The 23,538-nt window shown below is 47.5% G+C and overlaps 1 protein-coding gene across 2 annotated transcripts in view; it reads right to left on the reverse strand.

Annotated features, from left to right (window-relative positions):
- The window catches only part of LOC147659647 (mitochondrial inner membrane m-AAA protease component AFG3L2-like), a 158,220-nt gene that overhangs the window by 46,050 nt on the left and 88,632 nt on the right, over positions 1–23,538 (reverse strand). For both annotated transcript variants that reach the window (XM_086951580.1, XM_086951579.1), the window contains one exon: positions 22,095–22,365. In XM_086951580.1, coding sequence (XP_086807706.1) covers positions 22,095–22,365 — 271 coding nt within the window. The remainder of the gene's footprint in view (positions 1–22,094; positions 22,366–23,538) is intronic.

Below are 23,538 nucleotides of genomic sequence, written 5' to 3' on the forward strand. Positions count from 1 at the left end.
ACAAAGTAAAGCTGGTCTCCTAACCTGCCATTACAGACTGGTTGAGCAGATTCTAAACTGCTAACTGAACTTTGCCATTGAAAGTAATTTCAAAGCCCAAACCTTACTTTGTAATAGATAGGTCATCCATAAGGCAGGTCTAATTAGCCCTAAGGGAGGGTGCTGTATATTAAAATTGGGGAAATGTGTTTTCACATGTCCTGACAATAAAAACCAGGCATGGGTAAAATTGAAGGTGCTGCAAGGCCTGGCAAGAACCTGGGCAAAGATGAGATCTACAATTAACCTGGGGTATTATTCTAGCAGATCTCCAATATGGGAGTTACCCATGGCTCCAGGCTGGGCGTGTGACACACTAGTACTCCCGCTAAAAGAGGCTGGAATATCAGTCTGGGGAGACTTGTTCCTTGATGGGACCTTACTTCTTTGGGAATACCTATCAAAGAAGGTGAGGCCCAACCTGTCTAAATTTAAATACCTGCAAATATCGAGTTGGGCTCAAGCTGTCACTACCCAAACTATTCGCCAAACTAACATACCATTAGGGGGAGGCTGTGAACTCGAATCTCTTCAGTTAGATAAACCGTCAGCAAAAAAAGAGATCTCGTTGAGGTACAACTCAATATTGGAGGAGATCGACGTGAACTTTAACCTCCCAGAGCTACTATGGGGAGAATCGATGCCAGGCTTGAATATGAAAGATCTATGGTTAATGTCCTGTAAAGTTCTCTGGGACTTAGTTAAACCAGCCTGGCTTCGTAGAAACCATCTTTTCACCCTGCATAGGGCATACTATTCCCCACAGAGGTTGTCCAAGTTTTCTCTGGGGGGTCCGGTGGTTTGTGCAAGGTGTGGTTTAAAAGAGGGCCCGGACACGCACATGTTCTTCGATTGTCCTCATCTAGTGCCTTTTTGGGACTCAATCAGCAGCAAACTTTCTTCTTCCCTGGGCTTTAAAGTAGTAATCGACCTTCGCATTGTCATCTTTGGAGTCAAGGACCAGACTTTTAGTCCAGCCAAAAACTTACTGTTCTATTCCATCTTGGCGTCCCGTGGAGAAATCTGCAAGCATTAGAAGGATGCATCCCCCCCTACATTTCATGACTGGTGCAATTCAATCCTTCAAATCTCGAAACTAGACCTCGCCAGGGCCGGGAAACAAGACAGAAGAGCTTTTTGGCATTTGTTGGATTGGTGACATTGAATCTGTTCCCCCCCCCCCCCCCCCCCCCCCCCCCAGTTCCGATGATTACGTAGCCATGGTTTAATCTCTCTGCAAATGTCCAATTCTTGGTTGGCATTAGCTATGATAGTAACTGGCGCAATGGGTGTCATCTGCCACTCGGGTAACAAGGTGTTTTGATTGGTGTGAGCCAGTCGTTGCTGTTGGGAACGTATTACCATCTCCCGCTCGCCTTCCCTGCCAGTTTTGACTGAGGCAGCATGACTGTTCGCTCTACACCTCACTACCTTTTATGTTGCCTGGCAGCTAGAAACCATGCACGTGAATGAGGACAACAAAATAAAAATAAAAAATAAATAAATAAAAACCCTGCATTCTCATTTTAACTGTGGAAAGACTTGTAGCTCCATCAGCGAGTATAGAGCTACATGCTGACAACTTCTGAATGGAACTACGAACAAGGTATCAAAAAGATTATTGAATTAAACCGGACTTGTTGCTCAAGGCACGTTTAACGTAACCATTGCACAAACGGCACTTTAGAAAGTTGCCACTTTGTTGACCAAAAGCTTCCTGTGACCATTTACGAATGCACAAAAGCAGTTATCCTCTAGAGAGCCTTCTGCCCGCTTGAGGGAGTTGTGAAAAACTCAGAACGGACCACAAAGGGACTGCTGTTGGATCAGGTGTGACCTCCTCCTGGCAGGAAGGCCAAACAGAGTGTGAGCCAAAAGGAGAGCTTATAAAGGGAAGCCACCTTTGAAGGGCAAATGGTGGTCACACCCACACTTCTCTTTTGTTTTTGCAGACAGGCTGGCATTGTGGACAGAGGAGAAGCTGCTGCCAAACTTTTTTTCCATGGGTGGTAGACTCATGTTAGCCACACCTCTGGGATGGGCTAGGAGCTTCACATGCCAAGAGGAGAGTTCCTCCATGTTGCAAGTGAGCACCTTCATATAGTTAGACATGAAATTGGTACCACGGCCAAATACCACCTCCTTGGGGAAATCCACACGCGTAAAAATCCCCATCAATGCCCTGGCCACAAGAGGTGCAGTCACTGTCCTCAGAGGGATTGCTTCCTGGGTGCGAAGTTCCACAAAGACCATAATGAATAGGTTGTCCTAGGCTGCCTTGGGATCCAGAGGACCCACAATGTTGATGCCAACTCGCTCAAAAGGGCTGCTAATGACAGGGAAAGGTTGCAGGAGGGCCTTGCAACCCCCCAGACTTGGCACTCACCTGGCAGGTAGGATGAGACATACAGAAAGCATCTGAGGCCTTCCTTATTTGAGGCCAATAAAATTGGGGGACAAGCCTGTAAAAGTTCTTGTCCTCCTCAAATGAACGGCCAGTGGCCCATCATGAGCCAGACCCCGTAGGAAGGTCTTAAAGCGCTGGGGTACCACCAACATACGTGTTTCACCAGGCTCAGGAGACCTTAGGCACACTATAGAGCAGATCATTCTTCCAGTAGATCAGTTGCTGCCCAGAGGCATCACCAGCTGCCTGGGCCTCAGTCTGATGCCAAAGACCCTCAAAAGTCGGGCACTCTTTCTGCTCCTTGCAGAATTCTTCCCTGGAGGGACCCCCTTCCTGATGCCAATTGGTAATCTCAGGCAAGTTACCCAGTTCAGCCACGTCTTCCACTGTAATTGCCAGGATACCCCCCTCAGCTTCCGCCTCCTCCTGGCGTGTGGGAATTTCAGGAGTAGGCTACCAGTGTCCCTTGCCCTTCCTAATTTTGGCAGGTAACTGTGCCATTCTTCCAGGCTCCAAGTCCTTCTGACCATCCTCACCAGCTGCCATGGACAGTGTAGTCAGGCACACCCACTCAGACACCCCAATTATCTCCAAATGTGACCGTAGCTCAATCTCCTTCTTTATGGTGTGTTCCAGGTTGTTAACCAGCAGACAATCCACAGGCATGGGTGGACTCAAAACTACCTTCAGCAGATCTGAGCCCCCCCCTGCTCAAAGGGAACCAGAGTCACAAGGTAGTGGCTCTCACGGTTGTCAGCAGCAACAACTTGGTGGAACATGTTAGGGACCACCTGATCTGAAGACACCAGATGATACCCAACGATTGTCATGCTGGTTCCTTTGTCTCTCAGAGCCTCTGCCCATTAATGGACACACACTGATTTATCTTTAAGTATTGTCTGGCATGTGGATTCTCTGTACCATCTTTTCATCACCCAGGGACAGTGGGGTCAATTCTACACTCTTCACAAAACTATCTGGGGCAATCTCCTCCCAAAGCGCTACACTAGCCAGCCTCAGAGACTGCACACCAGTGGGGGGCTGTGCCCGCTTGGGACACTTGGCATTCCTTTTGTACTTCCCTTCCTGCTGGCCTCATAGCACTTCATGGGAGCCTTCCCGGCAGACTTATCAGGGAACCATTTCTTCTATTTATCAGCAAGGGAAAGGGAACCTCGCCGCCTTTGGAGAACTCCTTGCTCTTTCTGTGCCCTCCCCCCACCTTCTTCTGGTGAGGACCCGGTCTACCATTCTGGTGATCTCCCCAGATACCTTCCTGTGGACACTGGTGCTGACCCAGGAGTCCGCCTCCTTAGCAATCTGTCTGGGGTCAGTGAGCTTACTGTCAATAAGGTGTTGGCGCAGATGTGGAAAGCAAAGACTGAAAATATGCTCTGTTGCAAACAAATTATACAGCCATGGGGAATCTTTTTCCTTGCTGTCCTTCAACCAACCATCCAGAGCCTTACAAATGAATGCACATAATACACCCAAGTCTGTTGGGAAATCTTTTGACTATCCCTGAAATTCAGTCTATATTTCTCTGGGGTCAAACCAAACTTTCTGATTAGGGCCTCCCTCACAGTAGGTATCTCATCCTGTCACTCCCTTCTAGGGCCAGTAGAGTGTCCTTTCCCTCATTAGGGCTATGCCTCCAAATACTATCCCCCCCAATCTGCATCTGGGACTTTGTGAACATGAAGTGCAATTTCAGCAGGCCTTAAATCATCTGTCTATGTCATCTCCCACCACAAAATCATTAACCAAACTCTTGGAAATGTGGACATGAAGGAAATGCTGCCACCGTCGCTGCTGGACTCAGCCTGCCTGGCCTTGATGTCCAGCTCGCAACTTGGCTCTGTATTATCTTCCTCCTTCTTCCAACTTTGCAGAGTCAAAAGACATTTCTCACTGTTGATGCCCTGGTCAATAAGTCATAATTGCCTTGGTTAGGCCAATAATAGACTATGCAAATTCTCTTTATTGTAGCCCGCCCGACCACCTTACCCATAGGCTACCGTGGATTCAAAACCAAGCCGCTCAGCTGACATACCAACTCCCTAGACACTGACACTTTTCTTTAGTATCAAAAGATTTTCACTGGCAACCAATTGCCAAGAAATCCATATTCATAACATGTTGCATAGTTTTTAAATGCCTTCACATGAAAAGTCCAACCTTTAATAAATCTTGCATCCAAAAGTGCAACCCCCATTAGAAATGTCAGATCGACTTATCTACTCTATCTAGTGACCCCCAATTCAATAGGAAAAGGACAGGTGGGGCCAGAAGGAAAATGCTACTCACCAGTATGCATCTGTTCTTGGCATGTAGAGCTGCAGATCCACACACTATGAATAGATCGCCATCTGGTGTTGGGCCCGGATGTTTGTACTTGTTTTTGTCTTGGAAAAGTCTTTGGAAGTCACAAGATAGATGACTCCTCCTTTGGATGATAGTGCGCAGGGGCATCGGCTCCATCTTCAGATTGTTTTTCATCAGCAGGGAATTTATGGAGTTTTGTGAGAAACAGAAAAGATGCCCATGTATGCTGTATCTAAATAAGATAATACTGGATCAGATAAAGGTAGCCGGGGAGGTGGGTTGGCGTGTGTGGATCTGCAGATCTACATGTCAAGAACAGATGCATACTGGTAAGTAGCATTTTCCGTTCGAGGCATATGAGCTGAAGATCACACACTATGCATGGATTGTATAGCAGTACCTGTCCTTAACAGCAACCACCAGTATCTGTTGCAGTAGTTTGAAATAGTGTTTTGAGTACAGCTTGGCCTACAGTAGCTTGTTGTCTTGTTTGCACATCTACACAATAGTGCTTTGTGAATGTGTGCGGTGTAGACCATGTAGCTGCTTTGCAGATGTCATCTAATGGAATGTTCCCTAGAAATGCCATTGAAGCCCCTACCTTGCGTTTAGAATGGGCTTTAGGAGGAATAGATAACGTACGTTTTGCCTTGTGATGGCAAATTTGAATGCATTTAACAATCCACCTTGCAATTCCAGATTTAGATATGGGGTTGCCTTTATGTGGTGGTGAGAAGGACAAGAAACGTTGTTTTGTTTTACGAAAAGGTTTTGTTCTTTCAATGTAATAAAGGAATGCTCTTTTTACGTCTAAAATATGAAGAGCTCTTTCTGCGACTGTTTGTGTTGCGAGAAGAACACTGGCAACTCCACAGACTGATTGAGGTGAAAGGGAGAAATAACCTAAGGGAGGAATTTTGGATTGGTTTTGAGAACCACTTTGTTGTGATGGAGTTGTAAAAATGGTTCTTGGATAGTGAGTGCGTGTAGCTCACTGGACTCTTCTAAGGGAAGTAATGGACCCTAGGAAAGCAACTTTCCATGTAAGAAATTGTAATTCACATTTGTGCAGAGGTTCGAATAGAGGGTCCATTACTCTTATGAGAACAATGTTCAAATTCCACACTGGTGAGGGTGGTACCCTGGGAGGAAACAATCTTTTGAGGCCTTCCATAAATGCTTAGATGTCAGGTACTCTGAATAATGATAAGTGTTGCCTATTCTGTAAGCAGGCTGCTATGGCAGTTTGGTGTAACCTAATAGATGTGTATGCGAGATTAGACCTTTGAAGATGTAGTAGATAACATATGATGTTTTGAATAGACACATCTAGTGGATTGATGTTGTTGTTGTTGTTACAGTATATAAACAAATCTTTTCCACTTGGCTGCATAGCAGGCTCTAGTGGTGGGGCGTCTAGCTTCTCTGATAATGTTCATACAGTCAGGGGGAAGGTTAAGGTAACCAAATTCTAAGATTTCAGGAGCCAGATCACTAGGTTGAGCTGTGTTGGGTCAGGGAGTCTGATCTCTCCATGGTTCTGTGTTAAGAGGCGGGGGAGATGTGTAGTTTTTGGTGCGGGACTACTGATAGTTCCAGCAATGTTGTGTACCGCGGTTGTCTTGCCCATGTTGGAGCAAGTAGGTTAAGTGTCAGTGAGGGTTGCTGCAGTTTGCGCACCACCAGTGGAATGAGTGGGAGAGGCGGAAAAGCGTGCCCAAATCTGCCTGATCAATTCATCCATATCGCATTGCCTTTGGACAGTGGGTATGGAAATCTGGCGGCGAAGCTTGGGCATTTGGCGTTTTCGTGTGTGGTGAAGAGATCTAACTCTGGTTGTCCCCACATATGAAAAAATGGTTGAAGAACTTGCAGTTGAAGTTCCCACTCGTGATTCTGTTGCGTTTGATGACTGAACAGATCTGCTATATTGTTCTGAACTTGTGGAACGTGTAGGGCTAGGAGAAAAATGTCCTGGGGATTAGCTCATCTCCATATGCTTTGTGCTAGTTGGGAGAGCTGTAGGGAGTGTGTCCCGCCTTGTTTCTGTATGTAGTACATTGCTGTCATGTTGTCGGTGCGGACTAGGACAGCTTTGCCAGATATTTGTTTCTGGAATGACTTTAATGCTAGAAAAATAGCTATTAACGCCAGGTGATTGATGTGGAGTAACCTTTGTTGATGCGTGCACTTGCCCTGTATGGTGTGATGTAGTAGATGAGCTCCCCAGCAGGAGAGCGATGCGTCCGCTGTTAGTACAATCTGCGGATCGGGCTCGATGAACGGTCTCCCCTTGGAAAGGTTTTGGGTGTTCCACCATTGCAGAGAGCGATGTGTGCGGCCGTCCACCAACACCAGATCTGTAAGCTGACCTTGAGCCTGGTTCCACTGATGTGCTAAGCATTCCTGTAAAGGACACATCTGGAGTCTTGCGTGAGGTATTATAATTATGCAAGAGGCCATCATCCCTATTAACTGCATGAATACTCAAGCTGGAAGAGAGTGTTGCGGTTGAAGGAATATGCTACTTACCAGTATGCATCTGTTCTTGGCATGTAGGGCTGCTGACATTCATATCTGTGCATAGATCGCCGCCTAGTGTTGGGTCCGGATGATTGCACATTGTTGTCCTGGAAGAGTCTTCGAAGTATCACGAGATAGGTGGCTCCTCCCCTGGACTACAGTGCGCATGGGCATCCTCTCCATCCTCAGATTGTTTTTCGCCATTGTGGCAGAGATGGAGTGTAATACAGTAAGTGATGACCATGCCTGAGAATTATTCTGAGTGCTACAGCTGCGACAGGCACCGGGGAGGAGGGTGGGCGATATGAATGTCAGCAGCCCTGCATGCCAAGAACAGATGCATACTGGTAAGTAGCATATTCCGTTCGAGGCATGTGGGCTGCTGAATTCATATCTGTGCATAGAATAAATAGCAGTTACCTCCTTAGCGGCGGTTGCCCGTGCCAGCTGCAGCAGTCTGAAAGAGAGTTCTGAGAACAGCCTGTCCTACAGCAGCTTTCTGTTTGGAGTGTATATCTACGCAGTAGTGTTTGGTAAATGTATGTATGGTGGTCCATGTGGCTGCTCTACATATATCCTCTAGAGCAGTGTTTCCCAAACTGTGGTACGCCGACCTCCAGGGGTCCTTGACACATTCCCAGGGGGTCCGTAGGCAACAGTTTTAAAAGCACAGAAACGTTTCTTGTATAATTAGCAGCTTTCCAGCCACAATAAAAGTGTCAAGAGAATGCCAGTGATTAATGTACCATATGGAGAGCAAGGAGAGTTTTGTTCAGTGGCAGCTTTGATTTAACTAATGTAGCACAGAGGGTTAATGTGCCTACTGCAAAGAACGTGTAACATGCATCTTAAAAAGCAGTATTTTATGGGCCTAGGTTCCTGGTTACTGCTTTTGTCACAGAGATTCTTTTGTTACTGTGCACTTCATAAGTGACAATCGTAATCTAGCAGAGGGACCTATAAGCTGTCATCAAAGAGCTGCTTGCAAACTGCATGGTACCAGTTAGTAACTTCTATTTTGTCCCAGTTATTCATTATCCTGGTGCTGCTAAAAAGATATATTTGGGTGGAAATACATTTTTAATGTTAAAGTCAATGCTAGCCACTGTGTTATGTTCTGAATCCTGAGTTTGTGCTTTTCCAGACCAAGCACTCTTTAAACATTTTATATACACACTGATTTACATGTATGACTCAATGTCTCTATATGTGTGTGATGTAAAGTGCTCTGACATCCTACAATGGTATGAGAGATGCTGTAAAACAAATGAAATACATGTGACAGAGGGGCTATTACTTCAATATAAAATACTAGGGACCAGATGTACGATCTGTTTTTATATGTGCGAAACGGGTCCGCGAACCCGTTTGCGCATGCATAAACCTATTGGGCCATGTACATAGCCTATTTCGCGAGTCGCAATTTGTTTGCGACTCTCTAAATTGGTTTTGCAACTTTCTATTAGGAAGGGGCATTCCCTTCCAAATAGCGAGTCTCAAAACCATGTACAAATGTTTTGCGGTCGCAAAACAGTCACAATTACCACCTACTTCAAGTAGATGGTAATTCATTCGCAAATGGGAAGGGGTCCCCAGGGGACCCCTTCCCCTTTGCAAATGCATGCTAAATTATTTTTTAAGGGCAGGCAGTGGTCCCAGGAACCTCTGCCTGCCCTTAGAAAATGAAAAGAAAACGTTTCATTTTGCTTTTTTCTAAAAATGCATGGTAAACAGTCTGCATTTTTTTTGAAAAAAACTGCTTTATTTAAAAGCAGTCCGAGACATGGTGGCCTGCAGAGCCCAGCAGGCCACCATCGCTGGCATTCCCAATGGGCTTGCAAATTGCGAGAGGCTCATTAATATTAATGAACCTCGCAATTTGCGACCCCATTGGGAATCCCAAACAGTGTTAAACACACTATTGTACATTTCATTTAGCAACTCACAATTTACCACTCGCAATATGTCGCCAATTGCGAGGCGCTAAATGAAATCGTCGTACATCTAGCCCCAAAATCCTTAGTACTTGTTTTGTGTATTACTGTTTTAATGTTTGAAATTTAACTCATACATATTGCTTGGGGGTCCCCGGCTTCCACTCAATGGGGGTCCTCAGGAATCAAAAGTTTGGGAACCACTGCTCTAGAGGAATGTTACCTAGGAAAGCCATGGATGCCCCTAACTTGCGTGTGGAAGGCGCTCTTGGGGGAACTGTTAAAGTGCGTTTAGCTTTTTGATAACAGATTTGTATGCACTTAACAATCCATCTGGCTATACCTGATTTGGAAATAGGGTTGCCTTTGTGTTGTGGAGAGAAGGCAACAAACAGTTGTTTAGTTTTTCTAAAGTCTTTTGTCCTGTCGATGTAATACAAGAGAGCTCTTTTGACATCTAAGGTGTGCAGTGCTCTGTCTGCCACTGAATCAGGGTTTGGAAAGAAAACTGGCAGTTCTAGGTTTTGATTAATGTGGAACTGCGAGATGACCTTTGGCATGAACTTGGGGTTGGTGCGCAGCACTACCCTATTAGCATGAATTTGTAGGTAGGGCTCTTGAATTGTCAGGGCTTGAAGCTCACTGACTGTTCGTAGCGATGTGATGGCTATCAGAAAAGCTACTTTCCATGTAAGAAACTGTATCTCACAAGAAGGGAGAGGCTCAAAGGGGGGCCCCATGAGCCTGGTGAGAACAATATTTAGATTCCAGACAGGCGAAGGAGGGTGTCTGGGAGGGATCACTCTTTTAAGGCCTTCCAAAAAGGCTTTGATGGCAGGCACTCTGAAAAGTGAAAGGTGCTGCCTGTTCTGAAGCCAAATGTATCCTGATGGAACTATACGCTAGATTGCATTGGTACAGATGCAGCAGGTAACATATGATGTTCTGCGTGGACGCATCTAATGGATTAATGTCATTGTTGGAACAGTATATGACAAATCGTTTCCATTTGGCTGCATAGCACGCCCTAGTTGTAGGTCGCCTTGCCTCTTTGATGATGTTCATACACTCAGGGGGCAAGTTGAGGTAGCCAAACTCTATGACCTCAGGAGCCAAATCGCCAGGCTCAACTGTTGCGGATCTTGGTGCTGAATGTCTCCATGGCTCTGAGTGAGGAGGCTGGGAGTGAGGCGCAGCCGTTGGTGAGGCACTACTGAAAGTTCCAGGAACGTGGTGTACCAAGCCTGCCGTGCCCACGTTGGAGCAACCAGGATGAGCGTCATGGAGTGCTGCCGCAGTTTGAGCGCCACCAGCGGTATGAGTGGGGCTGGGGGAAAAGCGTACGCAAATCTGCCTGACCAGTTCATCCATATTGCATTGCCCTGAGACTGCGGGTGTGCGAACCTGGCGGCGAAGCTTTGGCATTTTGCGTTCTCTTTTGTGGCGAAGAGCTCGATCTCTGGATGACCCCACTGCTGGAAGTATGGCTGGAGTACCGAGGGGTGGATTTCCCACTCGTGCATCTGGTGACTGTGCCTGCTGAGCAGGTCCGCCATCTGGTTGTCTACGCCCGGGAGATGCTCTGCCATGAGGAAGATGTTCCTCTGAATGGCCCACTTCCACATGCTCTGGGCTTGGTGAGATAGCTGCGGGGAGTGTGTGCCTCCCTGTTTCTGGATGTAATACATGGCAGTCATGTTGTCCGTCCGGATAAACACGACCTGATAAACACGACCTTGTTGCACAGGTGCAACTTGAACGCTTTCAGTGCCATGAAGATTGCCATCAGCTCTAACAGGTTGATATGCATCTTCTGCTGTTGTGTTGTCCATAGTCCCTGCACCGTGTAATGGAGGACATGCGCTCCCCAACCCTGGAGAGATGCTTCCGTCGTTAGCACTATCTGTGGGACAGGCTCTTGGAACGGTCGTCCCCTGCAAAGGTTTTGTGGATTCTACCAATGCAGAGAGTTGTAAGCACGACCGGTCACCAACACTAGGTCTTTTAGATGCCCATGAGCCTGGTTCCACTGTCGTGCTAAGCATTCTTGAAGGGGACGCATGTGCAGCCTCGCGTGCGGGACTATGAATATGCAGGATGCCATCATACCGATCAGCTGTATGAACACCTGCGCTGGGAGTGATTGTTGAGGCCTGAACCTCCGAATGAGCAGCTGCATGCTGTTGACCCTGGCAGAGTTCGGCTGCGCTGTCGCCGTCAGAGTGTTCAATGTTGCCCCTAGGTACTGTTGCACATGGGCGGGCTGCAGGTGTGACTTTGTGTAGTTGAGAGAGAACCCTAGACTGTGAAGGAGGTGAATTGTGCGCAACATGTGGCTGGCACACTGCTGGGCTGACTTGGCCTGAACGAGCCAGTCGTCCAGGTAGGGAAAGACGTGAACATGTTGTCTTCGAAGGTGCACAGCCACGGTCGCTAAGCACTTGGTGAACACTCTGGGGGCAGTGGTGACCCCGAAAGGCAGGACCTTGAATTGGTAATGCTGATTGTTGATGGTGATCCTGAGATATTTTTTGTGACTTGGGTGAATGGGAATGTGGAAATATGCATCCTTGAGGTCCAGGGTCGCTAGGAAGTCGCCCTGACTGAGCAACGGCAGGACCTGCTGTAAGGTTAACATATGAAAGTGTTATGAAAGTATGTATTGGTTGAGGGGTCTGAGGTCTAGAATGGGCCGCAGGTATCCGTCCTTTTTTGGGATTAAAAAGTACAGAGAGTACACCCCTGTACCTCGTTCTTCTGCAGGCACGAGCTCTATTGCCCCTTTTTGCAGCATGGAGAGTACTTCTTGCTGCAATAAGTGCATGTGCTCTGCGGACATAGGACGGTGCCTTGGGGGTATGTTGGGGGGTGGGGTGGGGGGTGGAGGTTAGTTCTAGACAATAGCCGTATCAGATAAGTTGTCTCACCCACCTGTCAGTGGTAATGCCTTCCCAGACTGGCAGGAACTGCTGGAGTCTTTCCCCGACAGGTGTTAGATGGTCGGGGGGCAGTGACAAGGCGTCACTGTTTGTTGGGAGCGGAGGATCTGGCGTTGTTATTGCCACGTCCTCTGCCTTTGGCGCTGTTCCCACGGTATCCACCCCTGGTATTCTTTGTGTAGGTGGAGTGCGTGCTCCCTTTGGTGTACTGGGCCTGCTGTAAAGCCTGTCCTCTAGAGGCTCCCCTATTACCGGAGCGACGAAAGGAACTGCCCCGAAACTGCTGAGATTGCAGAGCCCACTTGGATTTAGCTGTCTCAGTGTCCTTTTTAGGTTTCGCTGGGGGATGGAGCCGTTAGGCTCCTCCTCCAGAGAAATCTATTGAGTACAGTAAGCACTCTGGAACACGCCCCCCCGTCCCATTGGCTAGCTCCATAAATGGAGCCTAGCCATTGGACGAGGGGCCTGTCCATCAATGCCGGACCAGACACGGGGGCGTTCCTGAGATTCTTTGGCTTTTGCCGACGTCACGCGACGCCGAGAACGCCCCCGAGTCTCCTCCGGCCGGGCCGTGCTTGCTGCTGTCCTGCCTTGTGTCCCTCCTCCCGCCGTCCCCACGTTTCCCGCCTCCCTCCCGACGTCCGTGTCCTTTCCCGCCCCCCTCGTCCTCTCCCGCCCGCCCCCCTCGTCCTCTCCCGCCCCCCCGCCCCCCCCGTGTCCTCACAAATTGGGTTATCCCGTCCCGCCCGGGGGTCAACCGGCAGCTGCTCGGCACCTTGGCCGAGGCACGAAGGGGCTGCGACCGCATTGGTGGCTTTTCGGAGGCTCGTCGGCAGAGGCGCGCTCTGATTGGCCGCTGCAGTGGGCCTGTCCCCGTGAGCTGCGCCGCCGTTGGTTGGAGCCTCGCCGCGTCATCAGGATCTGCCCCGGGAGCCGCGCTGGGTCGAGCACACAGCAAGAGAGGAAAGGTGGAGCGTGTGTGTTTTTAATATATGCCATGTAGTGGGAGCCCTCGGTCCTCTCGAGTTGGGTCGGAATGCGTTTTTTAAATTATTGTTTTTTGTTTACATCGGTTCTCATGCGCGCAGGTACGGGTGGGGTGATGTCGGCACGGCGTGTACAGCTCCGACCCGGCTTTCCGGGTTTTTGCACTCAAGTGAGTCCCTTGACGACACAGGTTTCAATTTCCAGTCCCGCGAAAGGCGCCCAGGCCAAAGTCGAGGTGCAGGCACTATACCTCACTCTCGCTGTCCAGCCGCTTTAATCACAGGTGTGTAGGCGAGTGTGTGTCCGATTCGCGGAATGATGCAAGTAACACTTACTGTGTAGTGTTTGTGGGGGAGCTACATATGTATACAATGAGCAGAGAGGTGACGGACAAATAATAGGCGAAGAAGTCTGCTAGGGCAACCAAATCGGTGTATCCAGGAGGAAGCAGAGCCTGCGTGCCTAGGAAATGAACACGCGTTTCACATTTTAATTATCCTTGGAGGTGTGTTGGTTCCATTTAGTGGACCTGTAGCTAGCATGTCAGCTCAGAGAAGTAGACTGCGCTATGAGTATACCAGATAAATTGGTTGGGAGCAGGGGCTTTCAGTCGGGTATTTGAGGAGTTTGTCAGATTTCACCAGGAATTGTTCTATACACACAAAAACCCACACCGACAAACTCTCGCCCTCTCCCTGCTTTAAAAATCTTTAAAATGTTGGCTATTTTGCATTTATTGAGGTTTTTTTTATCTTTAAGTACCCAACACTCTACATACCTTGCCCTTTCCACTGCCCCTTTAGCTCCCTATCGTGGGCCCTGCTTGTTGTTGTAGCATGTATTTTAACATATGTTAGCATGCTTGTTGAAAAATGTGCGTTCACTTCGCCACAAACCTTACCGACCCTGCTACGCCCCTAGGTGAAAGTCGGAAACTACCAGGGCTGGGCCAAGCACAAGACAATTTTAGCACGTGGCAGTGTGAGTAGTGAAATACCGCTTGACTTTAAGAACACTCCTACTGTTGACAGCACTGTCCATTGTTTCTCTTTCTATAGCGAGTAACCCTTTCCAATATGCATTCCATCTATAAATAGTCTCTGCAGTGGTGTACATTTTATTTTTGAATATTTACTTCAGTGTATGCTGTATGTATTTGTGTTTCATGTTTTGGTACTTTTATTGCAGGAACCATAATGGTATCATAATCCATATTTTGCTGTGACCTATGACATATGCACAGTTTTACCTTTGTTTGATCAATATTCTATTGCTGAAAGGTAAAGGAAATGTGGAGTTTCTAGTTTCATGCACAGTTGATTGTTGCTTATTTAGGGGAGAATAGATTGAACTATTTTTGCATCTATAGTTAGAATGTGTATTTTTTTAACACAGAAAGGTATTTTTTGGTTTTGTTCTTAAACTATAATATTTCAATTGTCTAAACACACATTTTCCTGTTTGAAAGAAACATTTTCAAGCTAACTGCTCCAATATATCATATATCATCTCTCTCTCTCTCTCTCTCTCTCTCTCTCTCTCTCTCTCTCTCTCTCTCTCTCTCTCTCTCTCTCTCTCTCTCTCTCTCTCTCTCTCTCTCTCTCTCTCTCTCTCTCTCTCTCTCTCTCTCTCTCTCTCTCTCTCTCTCTCTCTCTCTCTCTCTCTCTCTCTCTCTCTCTCTCTCTCTATATATATATATATATATATATATATATATATATATATATATATATATATATATATATATATATATATATATATATATATATATATATATATACACACACACACACACATGGGATGCTAAGTATGGCCAATCTCTTTATTTCGATAAAGTGCACTAATTAATGCACATTCACAATTTTAGTATTGCAGGGCAAAGGTCACAATACACATTGTGATCATAGTACTGCATTACTGATGAAAGAAATTACGTATTTGTTGTATACAGAATGCTCCTTACAATAATTTGGCAGAGGGCAACATCTCTGCTAATAGACATATGGTCTAATCAGTTTGTTTTCATTGCAGTGTTGGATTTACCCCTGCTACCCAGTTACCGGATAAATACCTGTATGTGTGTGGGGGGCTCTTGCGTGTGTGTGTTTGTGTGGGGGGCTCTTGCGTGTGTGTGTGGGGGGCTCTGGTGTGTGAGAGGGGGCTCTTGTGTAGTGTATGTGGGGGGCTCTTGTGTGTGTGTGTGTGGGGGGCTCTTGTGTGGGTGTGTGTGTGCAAATGCAATACGTCTTGCATTTGCGACAGAGTAAGCTATTGGCATTGTAAATGAGAATGCCATTTATTTATCTGTTTTCAAAACCAACACATAAATAAAAAGTTTGTCATTTACAATGCCAATAGCTCAAACTTTTCCGAAGGCGAAACCGTTGCATTGTAAATGCTTGTTTATTTTTTCGAGTGTTGTGTCTACCTCGGGACCAAAAAGGAAGTCTGGGTTAACCGGCTGGTTGAGCAGAGTTGTTTGAATCTCGGGTTTGAATCCAGAGATGCGGAGCCATGCGTGACGTCTTAGCATTACACTAGTGTTTATGGCCCTAGCTGCCGTGTCTGCTGCGTCCAGTGCGCATTTGATGGACGCATTAGAAATCAACTTCCCTTCCTGTATAATCATCTCTGCTCCCTCCTTGTAAACATCAGGCAGGTGTTGCAACAACTGTTCTAGTGTGTCGTAGTGAGCCCTGTCGTATCTAGCCAACAGGGCTTGTGTATTTGAAATCCTCCAAATATTAGCAGCCTGTGCTGCCACTCGCTTTCCTGACGCCTCCAAGATTATTGATTCCTTGTCCGGAGGTGGAGCTTCACCACTAGTTTGTGAGTTTGCCCTCTTGCGGGCATTGGCCACTACAAGGGAGTCCAATGGGAGCTGGCCTTTGATGTAGGTGGGGTCCACTGGAGCAGGCCTATATTTTTTCTCAATCCGTGGGTTGATAACCCTTGCTTTTGTGGGTTCTTTGAAAATGTCCGCAGCATGCTTGAGGACCCCTTTAAGCATAGGCAAAGTCTTAGTGGATCTTTCAGAGGTGGAGAAAGTGTCAAACAAGAAATCTTCGTCCACAGGTTCTGCGTGCATTTCCACGTCATGGTTGAGGGCTGCCCTTTCTATCAAAGCGTTAAACGCCGCCGTGTCCTCAGTTGGCGAGGTTTTGACGCTGTAGGACTGAGCGTCTGGTGCAGCTTGTGGATCATCAGGGTCTACAGTTTGATCCACAGCCTCAGACCACTGTTGTGGGTCGTCTTGATCAGTGTCAGCGTGATAAGTGAAGGCTGCTTGACCATAGTCTTCACCCATGTACTCCTCGCTTTGTGCTGGAGAATAAGCCATTTGCTGTGAATAGTCCTGAACGTGCTCAAAGAGAACTGGTGAGGTGGCCGAGTCCTTCTTCCGTGTGAGAGGAATTTTGTAACCCTCCAAGGAATGTTCAGGTCCGATCTTCCTCTTGTGGATGGTTAGCCTGCCCGATTCCGAGTCGATACAGAGTTTCGACTGGTTGTCGTACGAGAGTTCGTGGAACACAACCCCTTCGGGGGTGGGCTTAGAAGGCGCCGAAGACGTTTTTGAAGGGTCGGTGCCTCTGTGGTGTTCGAGATGCTTCGCTCGAGCCGTTGGCGGAAGACCGAACTTAATCGGAGGGTGGCCGACGGTTTTGGAGCTTGATGTAGTGGTCGATTCCAGCTGCTTCGGCGCCTGAGTAGGACGCTTGCTTGATTGCGTCGACTCGACCTCCCGGCGTGTAGCATTTCCGGCTTTAGGTGTCGACGACACTTGTTGTTTCGGGTCGGCTTTGGTTTTCGACTCGAGTTGTTTGCTCAGCAGTGGCTAGAGCCCAGAAATCTTCGGCTCGACGGCCTTCTTAGTCTGGAGGCCTTTGGCCTTGTCGCCATGTTTGTGCGTCGACGTCGACGCCGATGGCGTCGAGGTGACGTGTTTGATGGTTGAGCTCTGCTTCGACGCTCCAGTCTTTGAGGCGACGGCCCCTTTCGACGCCGAAGGGTCGTCGATAGTTTTTGATTGGACTGGTGTCGACATCGAACCGACCACCATTTTAAGTAGTTTCGGTTTCGATTTCGGCTCCGTTGGTTTCGGTTTCGATTTCGCAGAATCGACCGATGGCTCCTTGGATGTATTCTTAGCCTGGCTTGGACGCGGGGCTATAGAACGTGAAGGAAGATCTTGGCTAAGGCCTCTCGGCGATGCCTCGACCTGAGCCGTAAGGAGCGTAATGTCAATTATAGGCCCGCTACTGCGGTTGGGCCGGCTCATCACTGGAGTCGTCATCGACGGCTCCGATGGCCCCTTCGTCGTCCCCTACCTCGACGACGTCTTCTTCGTGGACGTACTCTTCAGCTTGCTCGTCCACCTCGAAGTTGGAGTCCTGCTCAGACGCTGGTTCCGACTCTTCAGGAACCTCTTCTTCGTCTTCTTCGGCACCTTCTTCGTCACCCGCCTCGAAGATGTTGACCGGCTCGGGCGCCGACTTTTGCGCTGATTGCTCGCTGTGCGTCGAAGTTTAAGCGTCTTCTTGGAGCGGAACTTCGAGCAGGCCATACAGCTGGCCTCGTCGTGCTCGGGGGACAAACATTTATTGCACACTGGGTGCACATCAATGTGGGGGTATTTTGAATTACAGACGGGACATTGTTTAAACGGGCTCCGATCCATCGTCGTTGTAGTCTGGGCCTTTGGTGTCGAAAGCGAGAATCAGCTTCAGACGTCCAGTTCGAAGAACTGGAAAAGAAACAGGCACCGAACGAGACAATACCGACGCTTCGAAGGCCTTTTGGCCTTAGGAAAGAGTTAATACAAAGTTTCCGAACTAGAGTCGAGCAAGCACATCCGAACCCAATGGCGGAAAAAAACAATCTGAGGATGGAGAGGATGCCCATGCGCACTGTAGTCCAGGGGAGGAGCCACCTATCTCGTGATACTTCGAAGACTCTTCCAGGACAACAATGTGCAATCATCCGGACCCAACACTAGGCGGCGATCTATGCACAGATATGAATTCAGCAGCCCACATGCCTCGAACATTTTGTTATGAGGCTTTGCATGCTTGCTAACCTGGGAGGTCTGGGAAATGCAAGTGCTTTTGAAGTGTTGATTGTAGCACCCAGGTACTGTTGTATGTGGGACGGTTGTAGGTGAGACTTTGCAAGGTTTATGGTAAACCCTAAGTCGTGTAGTAGTTGGATTGTAGCGTACGTGTGATGAACACACTGGCTGTATGAGTTGGCTTTTATGAGCCAGTCGTCTAGGTATGGGAAGACGAGAATTTGCTGTCCTCTTAGGTGAGCTGCAAACACCGCCAGACATTTGGTGGACACTCTGGGTGCTGTGGTGACTCCCAATGGGAGTACCTTGAATTAGTAATGCTGACCGTCCACTACAAACCAGAGATATTTCCTGTGAGAGGTGTGAATGGGAATATGGAAGTAGGCGCCCTTGAGATCCAAAGTGGCAAGGAAGTCTCCTTGTGAGAGAAGAGGAAGGATTTGTTGAAGCGTGACCATGTGAAAATGGTCTGAGTGTATGTATAGATTTAGGGGTCTGAGGTCTAGGATAGGTCTTAGAGATCCGTCCTTTTGTGGGATGAGGAAATACAGGGAGTAAACCCCCGTGTTCTGCTTATGAAGGGGGGCTGGTTCTATTGCATATTTTTGTAGGAGGGAGATTACCTTCTGTTTTAGTAGTGATAAATGTTCCAGTGATATTGGGCACTGCCTGGGTGGTATGTTTGGGGGGGTAGAGGTGAGTTCTAGACAGTAACCTGTTTGAACAATTTGTCTCACCCAGCTGTCTGTGGTGATGTTGTTCCAGACAGGAAGGAACTGTAGCAATCTTCCCCCGACCGGAGTAGAATAGTCCGAGGGGGGGGGTGGGGGGGTTAGTCATTGGGTAGGGGTGGAGGCAGAGTGGGTATTGTTGGTCTTGCCTCTAACTTTGTTATTATTGCCTCTGTAACCTCCTTTTTGATAACCTCTGGTAAATGTGGTCTGGGTGGGAGCCTTGTAAGAGGTGGAGGGGTTGGTTGAGGAGTAGCCTCTGGAAGTGCCTTTGTAAAAGGAGCGACGAAAAGACCGTCTGGGAGCTTGCGATTGCAAGGCTCCCATTGATTTAGCCATGTCAGTGCCTTTTTTCATTTTCTCCAGAGATTAATCCACTGAAGGTCCACACAAGTGTTTTTCGTCAAATGGAGGGTTAAGGATGGCAGTTTGTACTTCAGGTTGAAAGCCTGAAATGCGTAGCCAAGCATGTCTATGCAGAAGGTCACTGGTGTTGATAGCTCTGGAGGTGGTGTCTGCTACGTCTAGAGCGCAACAGATGGAGGTGTTCGCAATAAGCATACCCTCCTGTATGAGGTCGTTGGCCTTGGTTTTATATTTGTCTGGAAGGTGTTGCAACAGAGTCTCTAGCTTGTCTTAGTGTGCTCTATCATACCTAGCTAACAGAGCTGGAGTGTTGGCGATACGCCATATGTTAGCTGCTTGTGATGCTGTGCGTTTACCAGAAGCGCCCAAGAGTTTGGACTCTTTGTCGGGATGTGGACCGTCCCCTGATGTGTGCAAGTTAGCTCTTTTTCTGGCGTTGGAGACTACTAAGGAGTCTAACGGTATGTGGCCCTTAATGTATGTTGGATCTGCTGGGGCGACTTTATATTTCTTCTCTATCCTGGGGTTAATAACCCTAGCCCTAACTGGATCTTCAAACACTTCCGGTGCATGTTTAATTACTCCTTTAAGCATAGATAGAATGGAGGTGGACTTTTGTGAAATATCAAAAGTGTCCATTAAAAAATCCTCTTTCACCGGGTCTGTGTGTAAGTCAACCCTGTGGTATTGTGCAGCTCTGTGAATGAGCTGGTTGAAACCCATAGTATCCTCTGGAGGGTAAGATCTAGAGGGGTAGATGTCGTCTTGTGGTACGTTAGGGACATCTGGTGCGTTGTAATCGTCCCAGGGGTCTGGGGTAGAAGGTGGGCTAGGATGCCCTAGTGGCTCATTATCTGCACCCTCATCTGTATCATCATCATCCACTGGTGGAGGAGATGGTGTCGGAGAGTGCTGTGGTGGAGGTGGAGGAGGATGAGGTGGAGGAGGATGAGGTGGAGAAGGATCCTGAGAGGAGATGTAGCAATGTCTCTCTTTTTGGGTGGTGGAGCTGGTATAGGCGTGTCCAGTGGTCTCTTCTTAGAATTGAGAGTCTGCTGATCAGTCTTTGGGTCATTTCGAAGAGTTTTTTGGGTGGGATCTGGTTTGAAAAGCTCTTCTGCTGGAGGTTGGTCTTTCGGTGTCGATTTTTTCGGTTCCGAATGCTTGTGCGGCAACGACTCCGTAGCGGTTTTGTGCTCTTTATGTTTGGTACCGTGATGTTTTACAGTCTCTGTAGGAGTCTGCGGAACCAGTTTGTTTTTTCGGCTCAGAGGTATTTTTCGGCTCCGAAGGTTGAGAGTCTGTATTCTTCGGTAGCGTTTTTTGCCTCGGTTCCAATTGTTTTTTCAGAATTGAGGGATTAGTGCCAGCAGGTTTCGGTGCTGAGTACAGAGCAAAGGCAGTAGTCTGCACCGAGGAGGAGGAGGAGGAGGAGGAAGACAATGGCTTCTTTTTAGGTGTCGGGGTTTCGGCACCAACGGCTGGCTGACTCGAGCTTGAGTGGCCTGAAGGTTTAGTTGTTGACTTATTTGACAGGCCCGAAGGCGGGGCGTGAAAAGAACGGTCTCGGTGTGCACCTGGGCCCGAAGGTGAAGGTGTGACGGAAGCCTTTTTCGGTGTTAGGGGGAGGGGGTCGGGGTCGACATCAGTACTTACGACCCGCTGCCCAGGAGTGATGTCTTCGACGTCGGAGTCATCGGCTTTGTGGGCGCTGACAAGGCCTTCTTCGACCCGCTCCTGTTCCGGTACATCGACACCCTCTTGGAAGATGTCGTCGGGAATTGATGTCGAAGAGCGAGCCATGCTTCTTCGAGCTCGACAATCTCGAATAGTCTTCTTAGAGCGGAAGGAGGCACAAACTGGACAGTCTCTGGCCTCATGCTCCGGTGAAGGGCCGAGGTTACACACCTCATGAAGATCTATGTGTGGGAACTTCGACCCACATTGAGGACACTTTTTAAATGGGGTCCTTTCCATGAGCCATATAGAATGGCCTAGGTAGGCCCGAAGGCCTTCGTCGACGACCAGAATTGAGGACTTTGAACTTGGAGAGATGCGTGTTGACTAGGGATCGCGATCAAAACCATACCAGAGAAAGGGGTGAAGGATTACGTGTTGAAAGTTGAATCGGTAACGGCACCGAACTGGAGTGCGATAAACACATCTGAGCCAGATGGCGGAAAAAAACTATCTGAAGATGGAGCTGATGCCCATGCGCACTATCATCCAAAGGAGGAGTCACCTATCTTGTGACTTCCAAAGACTTTCCCAAGACAAAAACAAGTGCAAACATCCGGGCCCAACGCCAGATGGCTGTCTATGCAAAGTGTGTGATCTGCAGCTCATATGCCTAGAACTTTCAGTTACTGCCCATCACATTTGGAAATCCCTGCCCTTGAAACTCAGAATTACTCCCAACTATGGGAAATTCAGACAGATGTTGAAGACTTGGCTCTTCAAGCAAGCCTATCAATAGTATCCTAATCTGTGTTGGGCTTGTTACCTCAGTGACAGGAAACCCTTTGTTTGGAGTATGTGCATTCTATAAGTTATAGTGACATAACATTTCCTCCATCAATGAACAGTTGCTTGTATCAATCACATTTTGTGTACTTGTCCTCCTCATAGGCTAGATTACCCATGTATGGTCAGGCAAGGCTGTATTTATGCATGGAATGATCTTGTAGGATGGCATACATCTTCTGTCATATAGTTATGATTGGGGCTCTAAGACACATCATTTCTATTTAGCTTCTTAAAGAGCAAAAATCTTACCTTTGGTATTTTAGCTCCAAGATCTTGATACTGCTTTGGATTCTTGAGAAAATTAACAAATTCCATAATTTCCAGCTTTGCTTCTTCACAGCCTGCCACATCTTTGAACTTGACATCGATTTCATCTTTGAGCACTTTAGCTGTGGTTTCACCAACACTGAAGAGCCCACCCATTCCTCTGCCTGGTCTTCCACCGGCTGGCCCCCTCCTCAATGAATATAACAAAAATCCGATGATGAGAACTGTGGGCAGCATGCTCAGCATAAAAGAGCTAGGAAAAAGCAAAGGAAACCATGATTTTCTACAAGAATCTTGGTCAACAGAGAACATGAAAATACAGTCTTAACTGACCAGTGGAGAATGGTCAACACAAGTGTAATTTTTTTAATTAGCAGAGTTAGGGTGGGGCAGTGTAAGTAGTTGTCATTTCAAGATACAATGCACTTCATCACTAAGGCACACGGACTCTCGTTATAAAATTTAATAAAGGGGGTCATGTGATGCCAGCAAGATTGAAGATTATGTTCCTACTGGGAAAAACATCTAATTTCAAACATATGATTGTGAAGACCTTGGTCACTGAGCACAGAATCTGGTGCGCAAAGCGAGCATAGTTGAAAAATGCTCCAGGCATGAGAAAAACCACAGAGGAAAATTATCAACTTTGAAGCAATGCACTCACTCTCACCTCCATTCTGTAACTCTGCAAGTCACCTCATAGGATCTAGTCTGACACCCACTGTGTCCGGTTTGCTTGCCAGTGTCATTGTCATGTCTACCAGTTCAGTAAGAAGTGTAGTGTATTCCTTGGAGTGAACCAGTTCCTGTGAGTGCACTCTTTATGAAAAATGTCATTGTTACCCTCAAAGAGCTGGAAGCTTAGGATGCATGGTGGATCAGACTGCTGCCATGTATGATTAACTGCATTGCCCTAAAAAAATTGGTGGTGTTACCTAGACTGCGGCATGCGTTTTAAAATAAAAATGCCCATTCACGCCACCCTGCATATTTGTTGCGCGTTTGTAATCTACAAAGATGCCACTGATGTCGGAAGGTTAAATACTTAGAATGAGGGTTGGTTGCACAATATGCAACAACCAGCCTAGAGGTTTCTTTTCCAGGGGTATTATTTTGTGTTGCAGGCCCAAATCACGATTTTCTGTTCGCATCCACTATCCAAATTCCTGCAGAGGAGCACCGAGAGAATCATGGCTAGATATCGGTCTTTAGTCAGGTCGTTGCTCAGCAGCCATAATGCCCCTAGGGATGAGATTTGGGCAAGCCATGCATCATTGAAGGTGTGGTACCGATTATTGGGGTTAATAGGGTAACATCACTCTTCTCACTTGTCACAACACTGCAATTCAGGACCTAGCGTTCACACTTCAAAGCAAATGTAATAGATGAATGGAGGCGATGGACTGAGCGATGTTGGAACATCTAC

The sequence above is a fragment of the Lissotriton vulgaris genome, unplaced genomic scaffold, assembly GCF_964263255.1.
Source record: "Lissotriton vulgaris unplaced genomic scaffold, aLisVul1.2 SCAFFOLD_4211, whole genome shotgun sequence".
NCBI classification, from domain to species: Eukaryota; Metazoa; Chordata; class Amphibia; order Caudata; family Salamandridae; genus Lissotriton; species Lissotriton vulgaris.